Raw genomic sequence first — 26,594 nt, 5'->3', positions numbered from 1 at the left:
ATAAGGACTAAAAATTGATTAAAACCAGACACCCAATTCTAGAGTGTGAGTGTGATGTGAGTGTGTGTGTGTGTGTGTATCTATCTATCTATCTGTCTATCTATCTATCTATATCTGCCTTTGTTTCTTGGGGAAGGAAATGTCTGTGATCATGTATTTCACCGAGACAGTATCTTTTTTTTTTTGACAGGCACAGTGTCAGGAACTGAGGAAGAGGAAACAGCTTGAGCTGCAGATCCTTTCAGAATCCATCCAGGGCTGGGAAGGCGAAGATATCAGATCGATGGGCAGCGTCCTCTATATGTCTCAAGTCATGGTCCAGTATGGAGGGAGTGAGGTGAGGGGGTGGAGCTTCACCCAAGCCATGAGGACTAGCCACTCCCTTCCCCAATTCCCCCTTCTCCTCTTCTTGCCCAAGGGCAAGTCATGAGAAGAAGGCTCCCGTCCCCACAGATGGTTGTGGTTTTAAAGGTGGTGATTGGGTGCCAGTTAGACGGATGACTAAATCCATCAAAGAGTTGTTCCTCCCTCCAGGCAATGCCCAGGGCTCAGATCCCTTCAGGTTCTGATTTTGTGAACGACAGCTGGGCCTAAGCATGAACTTTCCACCTTCGTTTCAGGAGAGAGAAGAGAGGTACTTCATGTTGTTTTCAAACGTTCTCCTGACCCTCTCGGCAAGTCCGCGAATGAGTGGGTTCATATATCAGGTGAGTGGTGTCTATTTGGAACGGCAGAGATTTGACTTGTCAGAAGGAGGCCAGGTGCATATTGGTGTTGCATTCCAGAGTCCTCAGGGGTACCTGTGGCTAGTCGGCTGGGCTGGGCAGTACCATCAGGAGGACGAAGGCTCATTGTGCTCTTTGACGAACTCTACAGCCCTAGAGATGGGAAAGAGGTGATAGCATTACAGGGCTTCCAGCTTTCAGTGTGTTCTCATGCTTTGATGGCCCTGGCCATTAGGCCTGCAGTGGCCGCATTTCCAATGGTGATTTGAAAACTTTGAGAAGTTCTAACACAAAAACGGCTGTAAAATACTATTGATGTTGTCAGAAGAATGGAAAATGGAAATGCACAGGAATGTCCTCCAGAGGTTTCTCCATGGAGAGAGGACAACCATTCGTTCATTGTTACCCTGACCCTTTCCTCTGTGCAAAAATGGTCCTGTTGTAATCATTGGGGGTAGGGATTTTTAAATTTTATTTTATTTATTTTATTTTTACACTTCTATCCCGCTCTTCCTCCGAGGAGCTCAGAGCAGTGTACATGGTTATTTTTATCCTCACAACAACCCAGTGAGGTAAGTTAGGCTGAGAGAGAAGTGACTGGCCCAGAGTCACCCAGTGAGTTTCATGGTTGAATGGGGATTCGAACTCGGGTCTTCCCAGTCCTAGTTCAACACTCTAACCACTATGCCATGCTGTGTAAAGAAGAGGTCATAATACACAGAAATACACTTATTTCTGTGTATTACAGAAATAATAATGCAAAAATAATACAAAAATACACAATAATACAAAAGAACACACATAATACACAGAAAGCTGTAAGTGCAACAAAGCCATCACCTATTTTCCATCTCCAGGGGCAGAAGTTGCCAAAAATCACTGTGAGCATTCTTCCCTGAGATGGCAGCAGTGGCCAAAATATGTAAGCCTGGCTTTGGCCTAACAAGCATTCACACATGTAACAGGAGGCTGGAGAAAGTAGGTCAGGGCAGAGGAGCCTCTTGCTAGAGCAGCAAATAACAGAATCTTCCATTGATTATTGATATTTCTGATCTACTGTTTGTCCGGTTTTTAATGACCCAGCTCTTGCTAACTGGGCAGAAAGGCCCCCTTTGAAGTGGTGGTTCTCCTATATTTAGCAGGGGGAGAGCAACTGTCCCTGTTCCGACCCAGCATAGCGTCCCTCCAGCGGCTGTTGCTGGTGTCTCCCATGTGTCTCTTTTTGGATTGGGAGTCCTTTGGGGCAGGGAGCCATTTTCTTATTCCTTCTGTTGTATAAACCACTTGGGAGAACTTTGTTGTTGAAAAGGTAGATTTTGTATACAGTCGTCCCTCACCAACCGTGAGGGTTCCGTTCCGGGGAAACCTCACGGTTGGAGAATTCATGGTTGGCGAGCCATTGAAATCAATGGCAAACAGGCGTTTAGGGGAACCGCGGTCGTGAAAGGACTGCAAAATACAATGGGAAATAGGGAAAAAAATCCCCCCAAATCACCAGGAGTGAGTAAGAGGATTGAAGGGGATTTTCCAGTCATGGATACTCAAAACCATGATTGGGAAACCTGCAGTTGGCCAGGAATGACTGTACAGTATAACTATTGTAATAAAAATAACCTTTAATTGATTGTTCAGGTAGATTCGGGGATTAAATCCATGTCAGTCTCCTAAGACATTTCCAGTTAATTGGGCATGACAATTTTTTAAACGATCATTATTTATAAAAATGATGTATAAAAACGATAGTGGGCACCATCTTAGAGTTATTCCCTCTTCACAGGAGAGAATTCCTCTTCTGAAGTGGTGCCTTCTGCAAAGTACCACCTTAGAAAAAAGAATGCCTGTTTTCTTCAAAACTGGTGCTGAGTCAGGCATCTACAAATCCACTTGCCCACTCGCCAGTGGCAAGTGTCCCCAGCCCTCAGGCAAGCAAGACACCCAGCACCACACCAATCTCCTCCCCAAAGGTCTCATTTCCAATACCATTTTTGAGAAGGTAAGAAACAGCATGACTCCCTTTCTGAGCAGGAGGAGAGGGCTCCCGCTGTTTCTTACCATATCCCAGTGCAAAACGAGAGAAAACCCACTTCTCTCCTATGACCTCTGCCTATGTACCAGGAAAAGATCTGAGAGGAGAGGGGATTGGTGGCGACCCCAAGTAATAGCTGGCTGGTGAACTAAGCCTCCATTTGTAGACCTCTGTGCTAAGTAGGTGTGTGCACGAACCGACGGACCGGGCCACGCACGAACTGATTTGCAGGCCTCTAACATGGCCTGCAGACCGGTTCGTGCACGTTACTAGCGCTAAGTCATAGGAAAATGTGTGCAGCTTTAATCATCTATATATATAATTCTCTAAGAAGTAGCCATGGCTAATTTCATGTGTGGCAGCTCTCGTGAGAGTTCGCGAGCAAGGGGAGGTGGGGGAGGAAAATGACAGTGGTGGGGAACATAAGGCCAGTGAATGGGCGGGTGGGCAGGCAGGCAGGGAGAGAAAGTGGTGGAGGCAGGGTGGGGGGAGAAGGCCAGCCAGAGAAAAAAACATTGGAGGGGGGAAGAGGGAAGAAAAGGGGGGAGGGCTGAGAGCGAGGGTCGAGAACAAGGGAGAATTAGAGGCGCAGATGCTCTGCGCCCAGGCCTTATAATTTAATCGTTTAATTTAATCAAGCAATTAATTGATCAGAACTGATTGGATTAGCTGACTAAGATTTCTTAAGTCAGCTAGCAACCTTAATAACACATATTTCCCCCTGGATGGTGTAGGGAAAACTGCCTTTGACAGGAATGATGGTGACAAAATTAGAAGAAATGGATGGGAATGACCGTGCTTTTGAAATTTCAGGTCAGTACAATAACCTGGGTTAAGACGGAGGGTTAGAAGCAGGGTTAACCAGATTTGAGCTACCAGGGCTCGGGGCATTTGTTCTGGTTCACATGAGCATGTAATCCTAGGTTAGAAGCAGATAATCCAGGTTTAAACACTCATGTGAAGAGGCTTTATGTGTTTTTATGTTCATAATTATTGAAGGTTGAGTTGAGATTGAATGTTAGATATTTTTACGCTGCTCATGATTATTCTAAAGTGGTAAGAAGTCCATTGAAAAGTGGTAACGACGTATTTGCAGTTTAATAATAAAACTGTCAGTTCAGTTCAGTTTATTTACGGTCACTGACCAGAGAAATATATATACATACAGCTCCAACAGTAAGTTTGTTAAAAAGCTAATCCAGCTATTTGTAAACCTTATAGAATCCGTCTATACAGATACACCCTTCCTTGGAATTCGAACGGCAGCAAGACAAAAGTTGGCAACTTTTGTCATCGCTAACAGACAAAAGAGAGCCAACATAGAATTCATCTGGGCGGCCAGGGCAATTTGCTAGGAGGGGCACTCTTAATTCATAACAAATGTCCCTATATAAACTACAGGAGCGCTTCACACAAGCACGGAGAACTGCTCCTTGGCAGTGTACAAGGAGAGCAGCTGCGGCAGACACACAATCAAAAAAAGGAGGGCACAGTTGCGCTCGCTCCCTTAACCTCGTTTAACTAGGAGGCTTCACAGACGGGTTTGCTGCTGTGTAATCACCGGGATTAAGCCCGATCCTGGTGGTTCACACGAGCGTGCAAAACCGGGCTGGGCTCCCTGCACGCTCGTATGAATAGCCTCACTGTATAATAGCAGGTGGGATAATGTCTCGAAAGCACCTGATTTGCAAGGACTAAACTGCTCCGCTTAAGGGACTTTATTGAATCCTACCTTCAAACGACAGCAGAAGGTAAAACGTCAAAGCGTGCTAGTGTGAAGGCCCTACGGTATTTCGCTACTATATCTAAGGAATTGGCAGGTTTCATATTCAATCGTTGGTTATCCACCATTCATCTCCTTGATATAACACTTCTGTCGGATTAAAACTGTAAGAAAAACGGGCATGAAAGTAGTCGCAGAACAGATGTTGAAATATCAGATGGTGAAGGGCCGCAGGGAAAGCAAGGCAAGGGGTTCTCAAATTTGGGGTTCCTGATGTTGTTGAACTACAGCTCCCATCTTCCCCAGCCACCATTGCGGCTGGGGATGATGGCAGTTGTAGTCCCAGCCATATCAGGGGGGCCAACCCTGGGCACCCGGACATGGACCACCCTTTCCTTACCAACCAGATCCAGCAAACCCCATCCGGCATTTCTTTGGAGAAAGCATCCTGTATCTTTTTCTGCAGCTGGGCCTCAGCAGTTCTATATTTTTTAAAAAAGAAGTCATCCTGTTCCTTCTCATCTCGCAGGGGGCATGATAGACCGGCTGACCGTCCACTGCAGCAGCAGTCAGGATCTTCACGAATGGCTGGACCATTTGCAAAGACTGACCAGGGGGACGGCTTCGAGCGGCACCCTCTCCAAGACGCACTCGTGGAGCGCCCATTCGGTACGTGCGTCCGATCTCTCTTGGCCGTACTGGGCATCCAGCGCAATGCTCCCTCCTTTCCTCTAGGGGGTGAGCTTGCACCAGATCCACTAAGGGCAGGATCCTGCAAGAGGGGCTGGGAGAAGAAACGGCTGGAGGGATGAGTAGCAACCCCTGGAAAGGGAACGCCATTCTTCTGCCTGTAGAAATCTACAAAATCATGCACAGTTTGGAAGACGTGGGGTAGAGGAGTTCTTCTCTTCTAATACCTAAATGTGGGGCCATCCTATGAAATCGCTTGGTCCAAGACAGAGAGCAGACAAGGGAAAGTTCTCCTTCATGCAGCCCACCTATGGAACCCACTGCCACAAGATGCGGTTAGCCCAGGGGTTCTCAGACGTCAGTCCCCAGGTGTTGTTGGACTACAACTCCCATCATCCACTGCCACGTGGGACATCTGGGGACCTGCATTTGAGAACCCCTGGATTAGACGGCTCCGTGGAGGTGGGCGGGCCAGTTCAAGACATAACCAGTTATGCTCCGTCTCAACTGTGCCCCCTGCTTGTCAGTAAGGAGATGTTCCTCCTTCGAAAGGTTGACCCAGGTCCATCTTTCTTGAGGTGTTTGCCCACAGATGAAGGAAATGCCCTGCTGACTGAGCCAAGAAGCACCTTTCAAAGTGGTGATTCTCTTACATTTATCGGGGGGAGAGCCACTGGCCCTCTCCATCCCCAGCACAGCATCCCTCCAGTGGCTGCTGCTGGTGTCTACCTTATATTTCCTTTTCGATTGGGAGGTCTTTGGGGACAGGGAGCCATCGTCTTTATTATTTATCTTTCTACATAAGCCGCTTTGAGAACTTATGTTGAAAAGCGGCACATAAATCTTCGTGGCGGTAGTAGTAGCAGCAGCAGCCGCTGTCGTTTTGTGATAGCAAGCGCCGTATCGGTCTCACGAGCATGCCCTTTTTATCAGAGTTTCAGCTCCGCCGGACCATTCCGTGAGCCACTGGAGCCCCCTAAAATCCTGAAGCCCTGGAGCTTAAGCTGCCTCAGGCCCGCCCCGCCCCTCCGGCCGTCGGTGGCGCTCAGCTACAAAGAGGTAAGGGTTGTGTGTCGTGGATTGTGGCCACCACTTCATGGTTGGCACTGCCATCTTCACTTCACATGCACGGGGTCACCGAGGGGCGGGTTGTAGCATGCGGTGGCATGACTGCTAACTTAGACAAAAGGGGTATCCCGGCAGGATACTGGTACCCCAAGGAGTACTTGAAGGGCTCCCTGGGGGTACTCGGAGACCCCCTGTTTCCCCACCCTGCAGCCCCCCATCTGTCTACCTAGTCCCACTCCAACCACACCACCGCACTGGAGCAGTAGTGGCTGGTGTGGATGCCTCCGGGTAGGGTTGCCCATAGGAACATAGGAAGCTGCTATATACTGAGTCAGACCATTGGTCTATCCAGCTCAGTATTGTCTTCACAGACAGGCAGCAGCTTCTCCAAGGTTGCAGGCAGGAGTCTCTCTCAGCCCTATCTGGAGATGCTGCCAGGGAGGGAAGTGGGAACCTAGATGCCCTTCCCAGAGCGGCTCCATCCCCTGAGGGGAAGCTCTTCCAGTGCTCACACTTCTTGTCTCCCATTCATATGCGACCAGGGCGGGCCCGCTTAGCTAAGGGGACAGGTCATGCTTGCTACCACAAGACCCGCTCTTCTGGCTTTCCAAATCCGGGTGCTTACTTTGCATATATAAATAACCTAGGAGAAGCCACTGCCAGTCTGTGTAGTCAATACTGAGCTAAATGTGTAGTCAATACTGAGTGTAGTGTAGTCAATACTGAGCTAAATGGACCAATGGTCGGACTCAGTAGAAAGTTCCTGTCTTCCTCAGGGAAGATCTCCAAGGTCCCTTCCAACTCTAAAATTATATGATTCTACCTCTGGGGAGAGCATCCTAGGTTCCAAGTTCTCTCCCTGGCAGCATCTCCAAGATAGGGCTGAGAGAGACTCCTGCCTGCAACCTTGGAGAAGCCGCTGCCAGTCAGTGTAGACAATACTGAGTTAGATGGACCAAGGGTCTGACTCAGTATATGGCAGCTTCCTATGTACCTGTGTACACAATGCGATCAATTAGACAGCGAGGGAATGAGTTCTTTTTCATTTCCCCCAAGCAGAAGCTGGGATTTTTAAAGGAATTAAATACCTTCCTTGATTGCTGTTCAAGAAGCCAAACGACTCTCCCACTTATGCTTACATAAATCAATTTCTAGCCTAACAATATGCAAATCTAAGCCCACAGGAAATGCGGATGGGGTATGGGGGAAGTTTCTTGCATCACACAGGAAACTCATACTGTGGGACCACATCAGCAGCCTCCCTTCACTTTTCACTGGTTTTTTAAACATTGACTCACGTTTCACAGCATTGGGTACCTTCCTTGACTCTCCATAGCTGACAGAGTGAATCATCCCTTGTACTTTTTGCATCAGAAGTACTTTTGCATCAAAATCATCCCTTGTATTTTTGCATCAGAAAAAAACCAATGTGGTTGGTTTTTTGTTGTGTTGTGTTGTGTTGTGTTGTGTTTGTTTGTTTGTTTGTTTGGGGGGGGGGAGAGAGAGATTTTTGCCCCCAGGACTTTTTGCACCTTACCAAATGCTAGATGATCCTTTAGCCTGTAAATACAAAGCACATCCTTTAGCCTGTAAATACAAAGCACATCCTTTAGCCTGTAAATACATCAGCACAAAAAAGCTCCAAGAATTGCTGTGACATCGTAAAGACACCTGTGGTCACAATGAACTTAGGAATCTTATACCGCATCAGACCCTGGGTCCATCTACAGTAACTCAGTCTTGTCTACACTGACTGGCAGCAGCTCTCCAAGGTTTCAGGCGGGAGTCTTTCCTAGCCCTTCCTGGAGATGCTGCCAGGGAGGGAACCTGAAATCATGCAAGTATGAAGATGGGAGGAGAGCTGGCCTTGTGGTAGCAAGCATGGCTTGTCTCCTTTGCTAAGCAGGGTCCACCCTGAATGGAGACGACACATCTATGAATGGGAAACGACATGGGGGAGCACTGCAAGATGTTCCCCTCTGGGGATGGAGCCGCTCTGGGAAGAGAAGAAGGTTCCAAGTTCCCTCCCTGGCAGCATCTCCAAATAGGGCTGAGAGAGAGTCCTGCCTGCAACCTTGGAGAAGCTCCTGCCAGTCTGTGTAGACAATGCTGAGCTAGATGGACCAAGGGTCTGACTCGGTATGTGGCAGCTTCCTATATTCTTCTGCTGAACGATGACCCCCACCCCCTAAGGCATGGTTCCCAACCTGTGGTCCTCCAGATATTGGTAAACTACAACTTTGAGCCAGCATGGTGTAGTGGTTAGAGTGATGGACTGAGACCAGGGAGACCTGAGTTCAAATCCCCATTGAGCCATCATACTAGCTGGGTGACTCTGGGCCAGTCACTTCTCTCTCAGCCTAGCCTACTTCACAGGGTTGTTGTGAAAGAGAAACTTAAGTATGTAGTACACCGCTCTGGGCTCCTTGGAGGAAGAGTGGGATATAAATGTAATAATAATAATTTCCGTCACCCCCAGCACAACTAACTGTAGCTGTGGGTGATAAGAAAATAAGAACAGCCCGGCTGGATCAGGCCCAAGGCCAACCTAGTCCAGCATCTTGTTTCATACAGTGGCCCACCAGATGCCCCTGGAAGCCTACATGATGGGAGTTGTAGTTGGGCAACATCTGGAGAAACACAGGTTGGGGACCTCTGCCCTAAGGGAGAGATCTGCCAGCACTCACATGTCGTCAAATGCAAACCAGGGAAAGCCGTGCTTAGCAAAGGGGACAGTGCACCATCCCTGCCAACGCCGAGAGGTAGCCCGTTGCTGCCATTTCAAGGAAACCCCATTTTAGCAAAGTTCTTGAAAGCGAGTGATTCACCCCCAAGAGAACAACCCCATGAAGTCACCCTTTGGTTATAAGTCCCAGAAAAGTGCATGAATAATCCATCTGTTCCCCTAAAGGGAATTTGGGGTGGTCAGGGGAGGTGTGTAGACGGGCGCGGCTTTCTTTGAAAACTGGGGTGTGTGACTAAAACTCTCCCCCTTCCAGGAGACACCTATATATGGCCGTTGTCTTTTTGCGTAGCGGAGAACTTCACAGCTTCCTGTGTTTGTGGGGAGGGGGGACCCTTTTGTTCCCATGACTGGCCACATTCAGGAAACCCCAGAATCCTGTTGACATGCTTGCTGCGCATTGCCTTTAAAGTGGGTCATCATGTGCCATGCTTGTCTTTGTTTGAGTCTTTTTTGGGAAATCATAGCCCTGAGTATGTTTCAGCACAGGAACTCTGCCTGTGGCTGCCCATTTATTCATTTAATGGTAGCAGTTCTGTTCCTCCTTTCACCAGATAGCCTCAAGGTGGGTTACCTGTAAAATGATAAAATGCAATAAGATAGGAATATTGGAAGCTGCCTTATACTGTCAGACGATTGGTCTGTCTACTTCAGAATTGTCTACACTGACTGGCAGCAGTTTGTTTGTTTGTTTGTTTGTTTGTTTGTTTGTTTGTTTGTTTGTTTGACATTTTATACCCTGCTCTTTCTCCAAGGAGCCCAGAACAGTGTACTACATACTCAGGTTTCTCCTCACAACAACCCTGTGAAGTAGGTTAGGCTGAGAGAGAAGTGACTGGCCCAGCCAGAGTCACCCAGCAAGTGTCATGGCTGAATGGGGATTTGAACTCAGGTCTCCCTGGTCCTGCTCCAACACCCTAACCACCTGGTTCTCATTTGCTAGACAGGAGTATTTTCAGGCAGCTTTATTGTGAGTTCACTGCAAGTCTTTACTGCGAGTTCAAAGTTGCCGACGCAAAAAGTGGATTTTTTTTCAGCCTGGGTATAAATCGGGCTACACTCTTAACGCACAATGAAAAACCCGAGTCGTGTGTGGAGTGCTCCCCAATAGCTCACAGTGACTTCGGGGTAAATCTGCCCGATAGGTGAACGCACACCTGTGGACTAAAAGCCCTGTGTGAAAATGCTGTTGCTGTAACCAGCTAAGCCACAGTGCCTACAATTAAGGTTCTCATGTCTCTCTTTTTCCTCTCTTTCCATGTGCCTTGTAGCGGATGTCTTACATCTTGAAGGTAAGCCTGGAAACCCCTGAGCAGTTCAAGTGAGCAGTGCTGTGTGTGTACCTGTGTGCGTGCCCACTTTAAACCTTTCACACGGTCTCCCCCCAGCCCACCCCAGTAAGGGTCCATCCAGCAGACGTTTATGTAAGATTTCCCCAATGCCACCTATTTTATTCTGTGGCCAGGAGTTACTTCCAATGAACTTCCTGCAATGGGTACAACGAGATCCTATGTACCAAAGTCGATGTCCCAGGTGCCATGTCTTGAAACGCCTGCTGGCTTTTTCTTGCTCAGAAACCAGCCGTGGGGGAATCAGGGTCCTGTGATGAGTCGATTTAGTCAATTGGCCAAAGTCCTCACTGGTTTTCAAGTGGCGGGAAAAAACCTTCCGCACATCATGAGCCTTTCCCCACTTCCGCACAGTACTGTGCTTTTCTCAGGCCCCGTAAGTGAGATGGAGCCCTTTCTTAAGAGCTCCAGGAGGAAAACACTTCCCAGGGTGCTGTGCAGGCTTTAGAGGGCTCCCTTTCCCTTAAAGGAGCCCACCCCCAGGCACTGGGCAAAGTGTATGTGCGCGTGCAGAGTATTCAGCTTCAGCCGAAACTTTGCACAGGCCCACTAAACAATTATTTAGGAAGCCACGCATAGGGTTGCTAGGGCTATCACTGGCCCCCCAGGCCTCAAAGTGAAGAGCTCTGCCCTATTTACTTAGAGTGTAGATTTACGTACACTCTGTCTACAATGTGCATACATACAAATGTGTACCCATGTGCAGTGTTTGCACGTTATGTTTCCCCCTGATAATTGAGCCAAGAGGCATCTTTTAAAAGTGGTGATTCTCTTTATTGAGCAGGAGGAGAGCAACTGGCCTTATCCATCCCCGGCACAGCATCCCTCCAGTGGCTGTTACTGGTGTCTATCCTATGTTCCTTTTTTAAGATTGTGAACCCTTTGGGGACAGGGGGCCATTTTATTTGTTTGTTTGATTGTTTAGATCTATGTAAACCGCTTTGGGAACTTCTGTTGAAAAGCGGTATATACATATTTGTCGTATTCATATTTGACACACATACAATAGTCCACTTTCTAGCTGTATGCTGGATTTGAAGGACCATTATCAGGGTTCACTTTTAAAATGAATGTGTGTGCAGACATTCATACAGAGACAGGTACCTGTGTCGCAACACCTGTATGCACATACAACACAGTCTGAAAAGGGCTTATAACTCATATGATTAATCACCTAAGATCTGGGTGACAGCCCTGATGATAGTTGTGGTTGTTAAAGCAAGGGTGTGTGTTTGCAGGAGTCCAGCAAGAGCCCAAAGACCATGAAGAAGTTCTTACCAAAACGGAAAACGGAGCGGAAACCATCGGATGAAGAATTTGTCATTCGAAAAAGTAAGGCCGTCTGTCTGCTTAATTGGTGTTGGTTGGGATTTTCTGATGCAGTCAGATTTTAGAGCAGGGGTGGCCCCCAACCTTGAGTCCCCAGATGTTGGACTACAACTCCCATCATCCCCAGCCACATCCCCTGCAGCTAAGGATGATGGGAGTTGTACTCTTCTAGAGTAATCTCAGGGCCATACATTTTGATGACAATTAATTGGCTCTTCTTTAGAACTGTTTTATAAAACCTTATTGCCAGGTTGTAGCTTACAATTTTACTTCTGTCAACAATTTTGTTACTAGAGTTCTGTTGTTGTTATTGTTGTTGTTAGAAAGTTTTGAAAAACTAGTTGGCCAAAATTGCAGGCATCTGTGTTGGTCCACTGGAGGGGAGAAATCCACCATCAGGAGATGAATAATGTTTGCATTAGGACCAGCTGAAAAATTACAGAGAAATGAACGAACTTTTGAGTCCATCAGGTTGAATGTTAAGCAAAAACGGGGAGCTGGGGGTGGGGGGAGAGAGAAAAGGATTCTGCCAAGCTAAATAAGGAAATATCTCATCAGGAGGTTCGCTGGACCGCAGGTTTTGCTGCAGAGGGCAGTAGCTTAATCTAAGACGAGAATAGTAATGCACCATCTTCAAATACCAGTTGCAAGGGAGCTACAGCAGGAGAGAGGGGACATGCCTTCATCACCTGCTTGTAGGCTTCCCAGAGGAATTTGGTGGGCCACAGTTGGAAAAAGCGTGCTGGACTAGATAAGCCTTGGGCCTGATCCAGCAAGCCTTTTATGTTCTTATGAGGTACGATGCAGACCTAGTTAGATTAAACCACCCAATGCAAAAAGGTCTCGGGTTGTACCAAAGGCTAAAGGAACAAAGAAATTGGACTTCTCTCCCTTTAAGAAACAGAAAAGCCAGTAGGTTCCATTGGAATCAAGTCTGAAGCCAACCTGGGTAGTGCTCAAAAGGTCGCCCTGTGCATTAACCTTTGCAATTGCCAAGCAGGTACCGTTGCACTGGAAGAAGACGCTCAGATCCTGAAAGTGATCGAGGCTTACTGCACTGGGGCCAGCTTCCAGCAAACGCTTGGTTCAGGTGGGTGTCCGCAAAGCAGGCTTTTATTGGCAGCAACTCCGAATTGAATTCTCGGCCACTTTGAGGGAATTCTCAGCCACTTGCAGCGGCAAACATGACTTGTCTCTTTTGCGAGGCAGGGTCTGCCTTGGCTTGCAGTTGAATGGGAGATGATGTGAGTGCTGTAAGATGTTCCCTTTAGGGGATGGGGCTGTGGCTCAGTGAAAGAGTCGCCGCTTGCTTGCGGAAGATGGCAGGTTCAATCCCTGGCAGCATCTCCAGGTTGGGGCTAGGAAAGAAATCCCTACTTCCCTGGGGGAGTTGCTGCCAGTCAGTGAGGACCAGGGCGACTCAACTGCGGACCTCCTGATGTTTTTACTACAACTCCCAGCATCCCCAGCCACAGTGGCCAATAGTCAGGGGTGCTGGGAGTCGTAGGCCAACATCTGCAAGCCGACCAACTCTGAGTAGCCGTGGTGCAGGCAATACTGAGCTAGATAGACCAGCGGCCTGACTCGATATAAGCCAGCTTCCTATTCTCTCAAATGAGTCAAGCCCACAAGCTCCAGATCCAGGGCATGGTATAAAAGCACACTGTACAGCCACCTTGCTGAAGCAAAGGAGGTCTTGATGTGATCAGTGCCTGGATGGGAGATCTACGTATGCCACCTTTGGGGATGGGGGCCGTAGCTCAGTGATAGAGCATCTGCTTTTGCATGCAGAAGGTGCCTGGTTCAATCTCTGGCAGCATCTCCAAGTAGGGCTGGGAGAGACCCCTGCCTGAAACCTTGGAGAGCTGCTGCCAGTCCGTGAAGGCAAGTCTCAGCTAAATGGACCCATGGCCGGACTCAGTATAAGGCGGCTTCTTAGGGGCCATAGCTCAGTGGTAGAGCATCTGCTGTGCTTGTAGAACAGGGATTCTCAACATTGGGTCCCCAGATGTTATTGGACTTCAACTCCCATAATCCCCAGCCCCAATGGCCTTTGGTTGGGGATTATGGGAGTTGAAGTCCAATAACACCTGGAGACCCAACGTTGAGAATCCCTGTTGTAGAAGGTCCCAGGTCCAATTATATTATATTGAATCAGACTCTAGGTCTATCTAGCTCAGTATTGTCTTCACAGACTGGCAGTGGCTTCTCCAAGGTTGCAGGCAGGAATCTCTCTCAGCCCTATCTTGGAGATGCTGCCAGGGAGGGAACTTGGAACCTTTCGCATGCAAGCCTGCATGAATATACTTTTGCCAGAGCAGCCCAATCCCCTCGGGGGAATATCTTACAGTGTTCATGCATCAACTCTCCCATTCATATGCAAACCAGAACAGACTCTGCTTAGCAAAGGGAACAATTCATGCTTGCTACCACAAGACCAGCATCTGTTAGGCCACTGTGGGGAACAGGAGGCTGGAATAGATAGGCCTTGGGCCTGATCCAGCAAGGCTGTTCTTATGTAAAAATGAAACTCAAAAATGTTTAAATCTTGAAATAAAAATAAAAATATGTGCTCCCCCTCTCATTTATGGATCCTTTCCAAACTCGGGGTTTGTTGGGGTTAGTGGGTGTGTTTTTTCCCCTTTCTGAAAGTGGATTTAGTCAACTCCACTGAAACAAAGGTGAGTCAAAACCAGGCTCCTGAAACGGGTGGGGCCAAGCAGACACAGGAGAAGGTAACCATGCAGTCTCTCTAACCAATTCCCCCTCCTCTCCCCACCCACTGAGAGAGCAAACTGATGCTAATCTTAGCCGTCAGGTTAGCTCAAATACTATCATTTAATCAGCGACGCATCTGAGAAAAATGCTGCTTCCTGAGTGAGGTGTTAACATCTTCAGAAGCTAAGGAAACAGAGGCCTTTGTCATCAGCATCAAGATGGCAAATAAAATCAGTGTTCTCTCTGACGGAGGGAGGTAGTAAACCAGGAACATATGTTTTAATGATTCCCTAATCCTGAGTTATGGCCCCTTGGGACAATCTTCTGGGATGCTGTGCTTTTAAAAAGAAATGGGTATGCCCAAAGGGAAAGGAGGGGGAGTTGGAATTGGCCGTTGCCGCCATTTTCTTTTCTCGTTGTGTGTACTGAAAAGGTTTCCCCTGACTTATTGACCCTTGCCAACAGGTTCCCGTAAAGATTCCGTCCCCCAGGTCCTGCTTCCCGAGGAAGAGAAGATCATCATTGAGGAAACACGAAGCAATGGTCAGACCATCACAGAGGAGAAGTGAGTGAAGCTTGTAGAAGGGTGGGTGGGACAGATGGCATGGCCTGTGGGGTTGTGTGAAGAGTTGAAGTGAGGCCTAGAAGACGATTGATTTGGGACAGCATTTTTTTCAAACTTCCAATCTTGAGGGAACCCTTTCCATATTGACTGCTCAACTGGTAGACCCGCGTGCACACGTGCCCGGAACTCCAGCATGTTGCAAAGCATTCTGGGTCATATATTAGGGCAATGTTCTTCATTGTAAGGCCTGGGGCAGCCCCCATCAACCCTAAGGACAACTCTCTGACTAATTGTTTATTGGGACTATGTGAAGTTTCAGCTGAAGCGAAATACTCTGCACAGTCCCCCTGACACCATGTAGAGATGACCGTTCTCACTGTGCTCTGCCCAGGGCCAGAGAGCGCTCCTTTAAGGGAAACTGAGCCCCCTTGAAATCCTGCACCATCTTGGAAGACATGCCGAGAGTGCTGGGAACTGGGAAGTGTAGCCCTTCTCAGCCCTTTCCTCCTAGAGCTCTTAAGAGAGGACTCCGTCTCTCTTAAAGGGCCCTCCCAGCACTGAGAAAAGCATAGTACTGTGCAGAGATGAACACAGTGGGAAATGGCTCTTACGTTGCAGATTTCTTGCTAAAATGGCCCCCACTTGGAAAATAGTGAAGATCACTGTACTAGGGCACGCATGGATGTGATCTCAAACTTTTATTTTTAATTTATCAATCAGTTTCACATATATATTTATACAAAAGGAAACAACAACAAAGCAGTTTCACCAACAAAAAATACATTAACGTTGCAGGGAATATCTATCAATCAAATACAATCAGAAAAAGAACAAGTGGTTCTAATAAGACTTAATTGGCCTATTTTCCTTTCGCCATTTCCACAATGGGACTAAATTTGATCCAGATCAGTTAGGCAGCGCCACTTACACCTCAAATGTTCACGCGTCCACAAACATTTACACACCCGCCATTTTGAATCGGGGTGTATGACATCATCACAAACTACGCTGTTAAGGTATCCCTACAACTGTACCCAATTTGGTTCATATTGGTCCAGGCATTACGAAGTAGATAGTGGGGGGACACACGGAATTCCGGGTGATTTCATAAGCCTACTGGAACGTAGGCTAAAAATAAAGGGAGGTATTCTTTTTATCAGAGAGAAAGAGCATCTCAAATTTTACTGGTGCACCATGTCTGAATCAAGATCTCCTGTTACAGTTAAATGTCCCACACTCCTTCACATGCTACTTAGTGGCGATTCCTAGCAGTCTAGGATAACACAACGTGCAAAAAGGCCCTCTGTGGTTTACCATAAACTCCTTGCTTTGGGAGTTCTTCTGTGCTGCACTTGAAACCTCTATCTTGATGTTCTGCTTGTTTCCCAGAAGCCTTGTGGACACCGTCTACGCACTGAAAGACGAGGTCAAGGAACTTAAGCAGGTAATTGGAAGCAGCTCAGCAGGGAAATGACTTGCCTAGCGAGCAAGAGTTTGACGGTTCGAATCCCCGCTGGTCTGTTTCCCAGAATATGGGAAACACCTCTATCGGGCAGCAGAGATACAGGAAGATGCTGAAAGGCATCATCTCATACTGAGCGAGAGGAGGCCATTGTAAACCCCTCCTGGATTCTACCAAAGACGACCACAGGGCTCTATGGTCGCCAGGAGTTGACTCCGACTCGACGGCACAACTTTACTTTTACTCCATGGTAGGGCTGTGTGGCACTGCAGTTGGGCATAAAGGGCAGAATGCAGATATGGCCGCAGCATTTGGCATCTTGAATCTCAGATTCATGTTGGCTTCTAGCCTCTAGGACAGCGAAGATGCACTTGAAAGCATATAGCCAATGAGGCTATTCCCACAATCAACGGAAAGCAGGCCAAGGGAGCATAGCCTGCTTTCCGTCGATCGTGGGAACCACTGGGCTCGCAGGTGAGCTAGCCCACCTAAAACACCCTCCCCTTAAGTGAGGTGAACGGAGCAAGCACTCTGTTGACCTCATTTTGTTGCTCGTGTGTCGCCGCGACACATGGTGAGACGCGAGTAGACCCCCCCAAGCAGCCTCCCAGCCTCGGTGGAACTTCTGGGGGCCAGCCGGCTTCCGATCCCCGCCACCTCTGCCAGCTCCGTGACAGAGCCGGCAATCATGTGGCTGGCCGATCCGGCTGCCCAGGACTCTGGGCAGGATCGTCCGTGGGGAGAGTGGGCTAAGCCCACATGGATAATTGGAACATAGGAAGCTGCCTTCTACAGAGTCAGACCATAGGTCCATCTAGCTCAGTATTGTCTATACAGACTGGCAGTGGCTTCTCCAAGGTTCCAGGCAGGAGCCTCTCGCAGTCCTTTCTAGAGATGCCAGGGAGGGGACTTGGGACATCGGCATGCAAGGCCGATGCTCCAAAACTGAGCTACAGCCCCATCCCTACAATTACGAGCCATGGCCACAGACTTTGAATTCTCAGTGGCAGGGGTGGGGGTCCAGAGCGGTGTGGCCAGACTTCCCTCGCCCTTTGCGCCAGTGGCTTTTGTGATGGCCGTTTTCCAGATTAAACCCTACAACAGTGCCACTACAGATCTGCTAAATCTGCTTCCGTACTTCCTGCGTTGTGACACCACAGCCCCTGCGTGCTGACAGCAAGGTGCCGTCCACATTTCCGATGCCTCCTTTCGGAGTTTACCTTTGCGTTCAAGTGCCACAGCGTTGCCAGTCCGTTGCAGAAAAATAGCTGTATTTCCCCGTTGTAGGAGTTTGAGTTTTTGGGGAATCGTCCTGCCAAGCCGAAGCATTTCCCCCCCCCCCCGTTGTAGGGTGGAATCTGGAAAGCTCCACAGTGGGGAGAAGGTCTTCCTACATACGACATTAGCATTTCCCCTTCCCACCCCACCTGTTTCTCCACATCCCAGGAGAATAAACGGATGAAGCAATGTTTGGAAGAAGAGCTGAAGTCGCGGAAGGATTTAGAGAAACTCGTCCGGCGGTTGCTGAAGCAAGCGGATGAGTGCGTCAGGGAAGAAGGCGGGCGCAGGTCCTCAATCCTGGCGTGATTTCCTGCCGCCGCCGCGGGCAGGTTGCATGCAACTTCAGGTACTCTTTGGAAACGGAATGGAGACGTTGGATCCCTCTTTCCCCTCTTAGTGTTCTGAGTTGTTGTTTTGTTTTTAAGTACGAACAAGAAAGGAAAGGCAACGGCTCTGACCGCATTTTTCCCATTCCATAAGTCAGTTTTACACACCACGCAGGGTTACTTCTGAAAGACTGCCAGGGTTCTGGCCCATGCGTCATTCTCACCCCTCCTGCCGCTTCCGATACCTCACTGCACCTTCTTCTAGGAATGTGGACTGAGCAACCGACCCGGTTGCTGCTCAGAATGGAGACAGCTGAGTGGAAACTTCAGAGGAAACGCAGAACACTTTTCTGTGTGTGTGTGTGTGTGTGTGTGTGTGTGTGTGTGTGTGTGTGTGTGTGTTGTTTTTTCTTCTTCTTCTTTCCCCTGCCTCCTTTCTAAATGCCTGTCACTTAACCGACGTGTGCGGCAGAGAGACAAAGCAAGGTTTCTCGAACTGCAATCAGGGACAAGCCAAAGGTGGCCTGCACCTGTCCAGATAATCAGGAAAACAAGTTAGGTGTCCCCCCACCCCAAATAATCTTGCTTTCCGCGCTGGAGACAGAGCACAGCCGTCCCGTGGCTTCCCGTTGTGTGGCCTTTCAAGAGGTGAGAATGTGACGCCGGCCTACAGTGGTGGGTGGAACGTAATTCCACAGAGTGCCTGACTGGGAATGGCAGTGCTTAGTCTACGAGGGAGTTGCACTGATCCCTCCACGCTGTTTTCGGGCAGGGAAGGGTTAAAGCACAGCAGCTCTCCCCTCCATTTTGTGTGTGTTGACTGTGCCTGTTGGGGTTTTTCTTTAAGGCTGCAGCTTGTGATTAGTTACCTCAGGGGTTCTCAACCAGTGTCCCCTCTAACAGGGATTCCCAGATGCTGTTGACTACAACTCCCAGAATCCCCAAGCAAGAGCTGTTTCAGCTGGGGATTCTGGGAGTTGTCGTCAACAACGTCTGGGAAGCCCGTGCTCCCTCTAACAGGGATTCCCAGATGCTGTTGACTACAACTCCCAGAATCCCCAGCTGCATTGGCTTTTGCTTGGGGATTCTGGGAGTTGTCGTCGACAACATCTGGGAACCCCTGTTAGCGGGAACACTGTTCCCAACCTGTGGTCCTCTGGATGTTGCTGAACTACAATGCCCACCACCCCTAGCCTCAATAAATTGTGGCTGGGGGTGATGGGCATTGTAGTTCAGCAACATCTGGGGGGCCACAAGGTGGGAACCCTTGAGTTGCATCAGTCAATTAAAAGCATGTTGATTGACTAGGTTGCCAACATGGGGCACTTGGGGGGCTCCCAGGAGGCAGTCAGAGCCCGGCCTGCACTGCAGGGCTGAAGCTCAGCATCACCCTCCCCTCAGCCTGACTGACATTAACACTGAGTGCTCCCATTGGAATGAAGAGGTTACCTGTTCCATTAGTTTCAATAGTTTCCATTAGTTTCGTTTCCATTAGTTTCACTGATGGCAGGCCTGGGCAAACCTGGCCCTCCAGCTGCTGTGGAACCACCATGATGGGAGTTGGAGGTCAACAGCAGCTGGAAAGCCAGGTCTGCTCACCTCTGGCTTACGAGTAACTTAGTATGGATGTGAGCGAGCCCAGTGGCTATTGGAGTCTATTTCCCCAGCAGTGCGTGTCTTTATGTATAGATGTGTATAGATACACATAAATTTAAATGTGACAGTTGTGCTACTCCAGTCACTGGCTTACATCCAGATTAGGTGGTTCATAATTCTTATAGCACTTACATTTAGCAATAGCACTTACATTTATATACCGCTCTATAGCCGAAGCTCTCTAAGCGGTTTACAATGATTTTAGCATATTGCCCCCAACATTCTGGGTACTCATTTTACCGACCTCGGAAGGATGGAAGGCTGAGTCAACCTTGAGTCAACCAACTTATTGAAATAAATGGAACAAGTTTACTTGTCCTGTTGATTTCGGTGGAAGTTCTCATGAGTAACTTAGCCTGGATGTAAGGCAGTGACTGGAGTATCATAACTGTAACATTTCAGTTTGTGCGCACACACGCACAATCTCTATGGAATACCTGAGCTGAAGGTTTGTGATAGAAGGGTACACATTTTAAAAGGTTGGGAACCTCTGGATTTGAAGGATGACCCTTAATTGGTTAGCAATATAGATTTCTAAAGAACCTTAATTTGTATTTTTTTAATTGAAAAAACCCAGGAGATGGCATGCGCCATCATAGAAGAGGCATTCCCTCTTGTGAGTGAGGAAGAGAGAAAAGGGGGAATGCTGCTTCTAAGATGATGTCTACTGTAACACATACATATACAGTCTTAGGAGAAGCATTCCCCCTTCTCTCTCCCACAGGACGGAATGCCTCTTCTAAGATGGCACCTGCTGCAACACATGCATGCTTACTTTTAGAAGAGGCATTCCCCCTTCTCTCTCTCACAGGATGAAATGCCTCTTCAAAGATGGCACCTGCTGCAACACATGCATGCTTACTCATAGAAGAGGCATTCCCCCTTCTCTCACAGGCAGGATGGAATGTCTCTTCTAAGATGGCACTCACTGTGACAATACATGCAACATGTAAAAACAAAGTATACTTTTTTGTTATGGTAAACTATTTTTATATGTAAATCTATGCAGATCTAATCAGCTAACATATAGATTAAGCAACTAAAGCTCATGTAATGAATCAACTAAGGCTCCTTTGATCGGGTGACAGCCCTCAGTTTCTCTAGGCTCTTGCATGCACAACTGGTGACCCACAGAGCCAACAGGTACAGCCCCCCTCCCACTGGAAGCTCAATACATTCTGTCTACTTCCTGGGATCTGTCGAATCAGGGCCACATTCGGCCCTGCTGGGTCACAAGCTGAACAATCCTGGTGTAGGATACGCTTTGTTGATCTAAGGTTTTCCCCCCACTTGCAGCACAATCTTTTTTTCATTTTTGCGTAGAATACAAATTTGGTTTGGCTAGGATGTGTTCGTTTCTGACTTCCTTTTTGGCAGGTGTGCGTGTGTGTGTTTGTGTGTGTACGCTGCAACAGATTATCAACATTTTTAAAAACCTGCATTTAAAAAAGTGTTGGATTTAAAAATGTCCCCAATTAATTGGGAGATAGATATAAATCCCTGAGTTTAACGTTCTTACTTGCAAAAGCCACAGATAGCAGGTGCTATCTCAGAAGAGGCATTCCCTTTTTCTGAACATAGGAAACTGCTTTGCACTGATTCAGACTCTTGGTCCATCTGCTGCCTTGGTGAAGATTGAACCTGGGACCTTCCGCATATATAAAGCATGCACTTTTGCTACTTAGCTCTGGCCTCTTCCCTCTCCCGCCAGCAGGAATGTTTCTGAAGATGGCACAATCTGTCACCCCTCGCCTAAAAACAAAATTCCCCCTCTCACCCCAGCACTGTTGTTTTATTCATAATAGCACTTAGCAATAGCACTTACATTTATATACCGCTCTATAGCCGGAGCTCTCTAAGCAGTTTACAATGATTTAGCATATTGCCCCCAACATTCTGGGTACTCATTTTACCGACCTCGGAAGGATGGAAGGCTGAGTCAACCTTGAGCCCCTGGTCAGGATTGAACTTGCAACCTTCTGGTTACAGGGCGGCAGTTTTACCACTGCGCCACCAGGGGCTCTTAAATAAGCAGATTTAATCAATGCGCAGGTTCTCAAACCTGTCGTTGGACTACAACTCCCATCATCCTCAGCCACAATGGCCGAGGTCATTGTGGCTGCTGGAGGTTGTTATCCAACCGCATCTGGGGACCCAAGTTTGAGGATCCCTGCATTAAAGGAAACATCAACAACAATTTCATTCATTGGCTGTCGGATCGATGCATTTTGGTTGGTGGGTTCGTTTTACTCTGGTAGAATATTCGCTGCTGACTCCCTTGCATTGTGAAAACAGATCCTGAACCCAGTTTGCTTGCTCCCACTGGGAAAATATTCTGTTATCATAGGATAAAGCACATTATTTCAGATATTTACCTTTGTGTGATGAATGTCAGGCGAGTGGAATAAACGCTTGCCTTTCTGCCTCTTGGATAAGAAATGCTGATAGATTCCCACTCGAGTGCAGTCAGTTGGGACCCTGACTAAATCAAACAAACAAATCCTCTTGTGTGTGTTCATCAAAAAAATAATAATGTTTCACCTTAACAATATGCAAACCAACCAGTTCTGCCTATAATCGTCGTGACTTGCAAGCTGCCACTTTTTCTGGCTTCTCTAAATGGCTTTGCCGGTCCTTTTTATATTTATGGGGCGTGGGTTTTGTTTGGTTTGTGCTGGACCAGGTATATTTTCTCCACCGCTGCAGAAAGGTCAGCTTGACATTTAATGGTGGTTAAGCCATTGGTCCTCCTCCTCCGTCCACGTTCGGTTCCTAGTAGAAAAACCCTGCTGCTGGGTCTGCCGAAAACTGCACTTAGTCAGGGAAAGCACTTTTGCTGAAGCAGCTGATGCAGTCTCAAAGCATTTGAAGGAAAAGACAGACACAGGTTCTTATGGCGCTGGAAGGCAAAGACAGGCTGGACACGGAGAAAAGTGATCCTGCCAGTAGGAGTGACAACTAGGAAGGAACATAAGAAACCGCTGTCTACTGAGTCAGACCATTGGTCCGCCTAGCTCAGTAATGTCTACTCTGACTGGCAGCAGCTCTCCAGGACTTCAGGCAGGATTTTTTCCCCCTCAGCCCTGCCTGAAGATGTTGTCAGGGATTGAAGCTCACATTGATTACAGGCAGGAGTCTCTCCCAGCCCTACCTGGAAATGCCAGGGAGTGAACTTGGAAGTTTCTGCATGCAAGGCAGATTCTCCGCCACTGAGCTACAGCCCCGTCCTCTGTCATGTTGACTTTAGGGATGAAGGTTCACTCCGAAGTCCCCAGCCAGCTTCCTGGCCTCAATCCGGCCACATCTTGGCTGCTGCAGCTCTCTAATTTGCCCTTCCTTCCATATTTGTCCAAATTCTGCATAGAGCCGTGCAGTGTGTGTACAGATCAAATGTCCAGCTTTGCGCCTCCCCTTCCGCTTTAGACTGGCTGGCTGGCTGGCTGCCTTAAAGGAAAAAAGCACGGCATGGACCTTCGTATATTGATCTGCCCATTTGTCGCCATATTTATTTTTGCAGCTGCTCCAGGGATTGTGTGGAAAGGAAAGGTTGACTTCACGAATACTAGCCAGTCAGCATTTTGCACTGCTGACTCCTGATACAAATGTGTAGAACCCTTCCTCCCCACCCCACATTCTGACCCTGGAGAGGAAGAGAGAATTTTTGCACTGAAAACAGTGAGAGCACTTCCAGAGGAGGCCTGTTGCTTCCAAAACGTCACTTCACCCATAGATATTTGGGAGCATGCCTGTTGGTTGGCGAAGTGCTCCTGCAAAGATGAAAGTTGGGTATCTCCCGACAGAGTCTTTCCATGTGATCAGAGAACTTGTTTGATCAGGCTTCACTAAGAAGCCTCCCCTGCACTTCACCATGCAAATGTTGAGAGTGAAGCTAGCCAGCTTGGATGGCTTTCAGAGGGGCTTAGGCAAATTCATGGAGGACAGGTCTATCAGCGGCTGCTAGTCTGATGGTTATAGGCCACCTCCAGCCTCAGAGGCAAGGTGCCTCTGACTACCAGTTGCAGGGGAGCAAGAGCAGGGGAGAGGGCATGTGGGCTTACCTGTGGGCTTCTCAGAGGCATCTGGTGGGCCTCTTGGGCCTGATCCAGCATGGATGTTCTTATGGCCCCACTCTTCCTCCATCCGCAGAGAACATATAGGGAGCAGCCATGAGAAGAGCTCTACAGCCTTGCATTGTGCACATCAAACTGCGGTGAAAGGGTGGCTTAGGAAATTGACATATCCCTCCAGCAACAAGATCCTAAGGGTGGTTTTAAAGATGCCCCGGGATTCCCCAAGGCAGCTTGTGCTACAGTGGACAAGTGCATGGGGGAATCTCGGAGCATCGCCACTGCTCGGAAACACTGGGCCAAAGTACAGGGCGTTCTTTGCAATGCCAAGGGTAACGGAATCAGGCATGTTATCACTTTTTCCGTGATTGTATCCATAAGCAAATTTTCAAGTGAATACTATGTATACCCACCAGCAAGAGTACATCTCCCACTATAAAGCTATATTTTTACAATACCGTTAAATATTATAAATTATGTCTGAAATGTGCAAAATGCATCAGTAACATAATCAGAAATGATGTCCAAAGATTCTGATTCCATTACTGGTGTATTTCATTATTTATTTGAGACATTTATATCCCATCCTATATAAAATCTCAGGGCGGCTTACGATTTAAACAAACAGCAACTAAAACCTAAAAATCATATAAAACAGGTTAAAATTGCCATAAATGAAACTTTAAAACAAGTAAGAATGATTTTGAGCTTGTTGGTTGTCATTTATCAGATGTTTTGTGTTTACATGTTTGGTTTTTCTTCTTCTCTGAGTTGTAATATTGCATGGGTTTTTTTTAAATTAAAAAATATATAAAATAAAATAAAAGCCTGATGAAACGGGTGTTTTCAAAAGTTACTTAAAAACAACCAGAGATGGGGAGATTCTGATTTCATGTGGGAGTGTGTTCCAGAGCCCCAGGGCAACTCTAGAGGAGGCCCAGTTTTGGGACGCCACCAAACAAGCCGGCAGCAACCACAACCAGACCTCCACCGATGATCTTAATAGGTTCATGAAGAAGGCGGCACTCTCTTGAATATCTTGGGCCCAAGCCGCTCAGATCTTTATAGACAATAACCGGCACTTTGTATTTTGCCCAGAAACTAATTGGCAGCCAGTGCAGTTCTTTTAAAACAGGAGTAATGTGGTCTCGGCAGAGACCAACCTGGAGACCAACCTGGCTGCTGCTTTCTGCACCAGTTGCAGTCTCCGAACTATGTACAAAGGCAGCCCAACGTAGAGCTCATTGAAGCAGTCAAGCCTGGATGTCAGCAGCAAATGCACCACTGCTTTTAAGGTCCTTTCTCTCAAGAAATGGATGTAGCTGGTATATCAGCCATATTTAAGGTTTTGTGTAAAAAAAAAATGTCCTTATAGTAGATGTTCTCTTGTCAGTGTCAGTTGGTATATATAATTGCAACTTGAAAATTTGCTTACAGCTACAGTCATTGACAAAGGGGGAGCATGCCTGATCCCGTTACCTTTGGAATTGTTCTCTTTTGGGAACTGATCCAGAAAATATACATACATCTTTTTGAGTACTAGAGACCTGACCATTGAGAGGTCTTGCATCTCTTCTAACTGGGAGCAACTGATACACTGATCCATATTTTTGAAATTGGGGATTCTATAAGCTGCGTGCATGGATTCTCAAGCTGCCTACTACTGAGTCAGACCATTTGCCCTTCCAGCCCAGGACTGGCAGCTCTGACTGGCAGCAGCTCTTTAGGGTCTCAGGTAGCGATCCATCGTCTGCTACCTGATCCTTTTAACTGGAGGTGTCATGGACTGAACCCGGGATTTTCTCCATTATTGTAAAGCCCTACTGCAGAGCTTTCCTCCCGGCCTTCTAAAGGCAGCTTCCAAAAAAATCCAACAACACCCCTGTACCCAAGTACCAAACATTTGGGAAATGTTGATCTTACTGTGCAAATCCAGTGCTCCTAATGTATGCAACAAATGTTAAAATAAAAGGAGAATTAAAATGAAATCTGCAGCTATCCTAAAGGAACAGAAGCCATGTGAATCAGATTGCAGTGTGTTCATATATATATTTATATATTCATACTTTGTTTACAGCGCTTTGTGTATAGGTCCTTGTAACACCTCCGTGTTTCTCTCTCGCCTCCTCATTTCTCCGCCTGTTCTGTAAGTTTTATTTACTGTCCTGATGACGGATGGAAGTTAAACTTTTTCTAACCTGTTTTTATTTTGGGCGATTTTTTTAAAATTGTGGTTTTCAACAAAATAAAGAAAGATTTTAAAGGAAAACAGACGGTGTACTGGTTTTTGTTCACATGGGAGTTATTTGCACATGCCTTCATGCTGCGGGGTAAAAGTTGAGCGAAGCCACTTCGAATCACACGCGCGGCGTTGAGGGAAGCGGCCCCTCCCCTCTGCTCGTGGGTTTTGTTTTGGTACAAGTTCACATGGCATGCCTCTGTGTTTTCCTTCTAGCCAATGGAGGGAGGGAGGGAGGGAGGGAGGGAGAGAGAGAGCTTAGCTATATCTGCATTTCTAAAGAGAGTATCCCTCTTATCATGCTAATGATTCTACATCAGTGCCTCTCCCTATTTGCTCCGGAGTTTTCTGAAAAAATAGCTTAAAACCAGCATTTTAAAAACCCGGAAATACACCGAGATAAGCTAGAATTCGCAAGACAAAGCCCGATTTGTGTGTGGAGTGCTTCCAAGGCTCTCGAAGGGACTTCGGGGTAAGTTTGGCTGATGTGTGAATGCACCACACTCTCTTCCGGAGGAGTTTCAGGGTAACAGCCCTGTCTGTAAAGCCTGATGGGAAAATAGGAAGCTGCCTTATACTGAGTCAGACCCTTGCTCCATCTAGCTCAGTATTGTCTGCACTGATTGG

At 47.5% G+C, this 26,594-nt stretch overlaps 1 protein-coding gene across 3 annotated transcripts in view; it reads left to right on the top strand.

Annotated features, from left to right (window-relative positions):
- Nucleotides 1-25,997, top strand: part of ARHGEF6 (Rac/Cdc42 guanine nucleotide exchange factor 6) — a 54,846-nt gene extending 28,849 nt beyond the window's left edge. For all 3 annotated transcript variants that reach the window (XM_053273955.1, XM_053273956.1, XM_053273954.1), the window contains 11 exons: nt 191-337; nt 621-707; nt 3,486-3,564; nt 5,004-5,143; nt 6,098-6,223; nt 10,247-10,267; nt 11,563-11,656; nt 12,654-12,743; nt 14,837-14,936; nt 16,326-16,380; nt 17,845-25,997. In XM_053273955.1, the coding sequence (XP_053129930.1) occupies nt 191-337; nt 621-707; nt 3,486-3,564; nt 5,004-5,143; nt 6,098-6,223; nt 10,247-10,267; nt 11,563-11,656; nt 12,654-12,743; nt 14,837-14,936; nt 16,326-16,380; nt 17,845-17,985 (1,080 nt within the window). In that variant the 3' untranslated portion in view covers nt 17,986-25,997. The remainder of the gene's footprint in view (nt 1-190; nt 338-620; nt 708-3,485; nt 3,565-5,003; nt 5,144-6,097; nt 6,224-10,246; nt 10,268-11,562; nt 11,657-12,653; nt 12,744-14,836; nt 14,937-16,325; nt 16,381-17,844) is intronic.
- Nucleotides 25,998-26,594: the final 597 nt, after the last annotated feature.

The sequence above is a fragment of the Hemicordylus capensis genome, chromosome 11 (genome assembly GCF_027244095.1).
Source record: "Hemicordylus capensis ecotype Gifberg chromosome 11, rHemCap1.1.pri, whole genome shotgun sequence".
NCBI classification, from domain to species: Eukaryota; Metazoa; Chordata; class Lepidosauria; order Squamata; family Cordylidae; genus Hemicordylus; species Hemicordylus capensis.
Note: the sequence above shows the minus strand (reverse complement) of the source record. Positions and strands in the feature narration are given on the sequence as shown.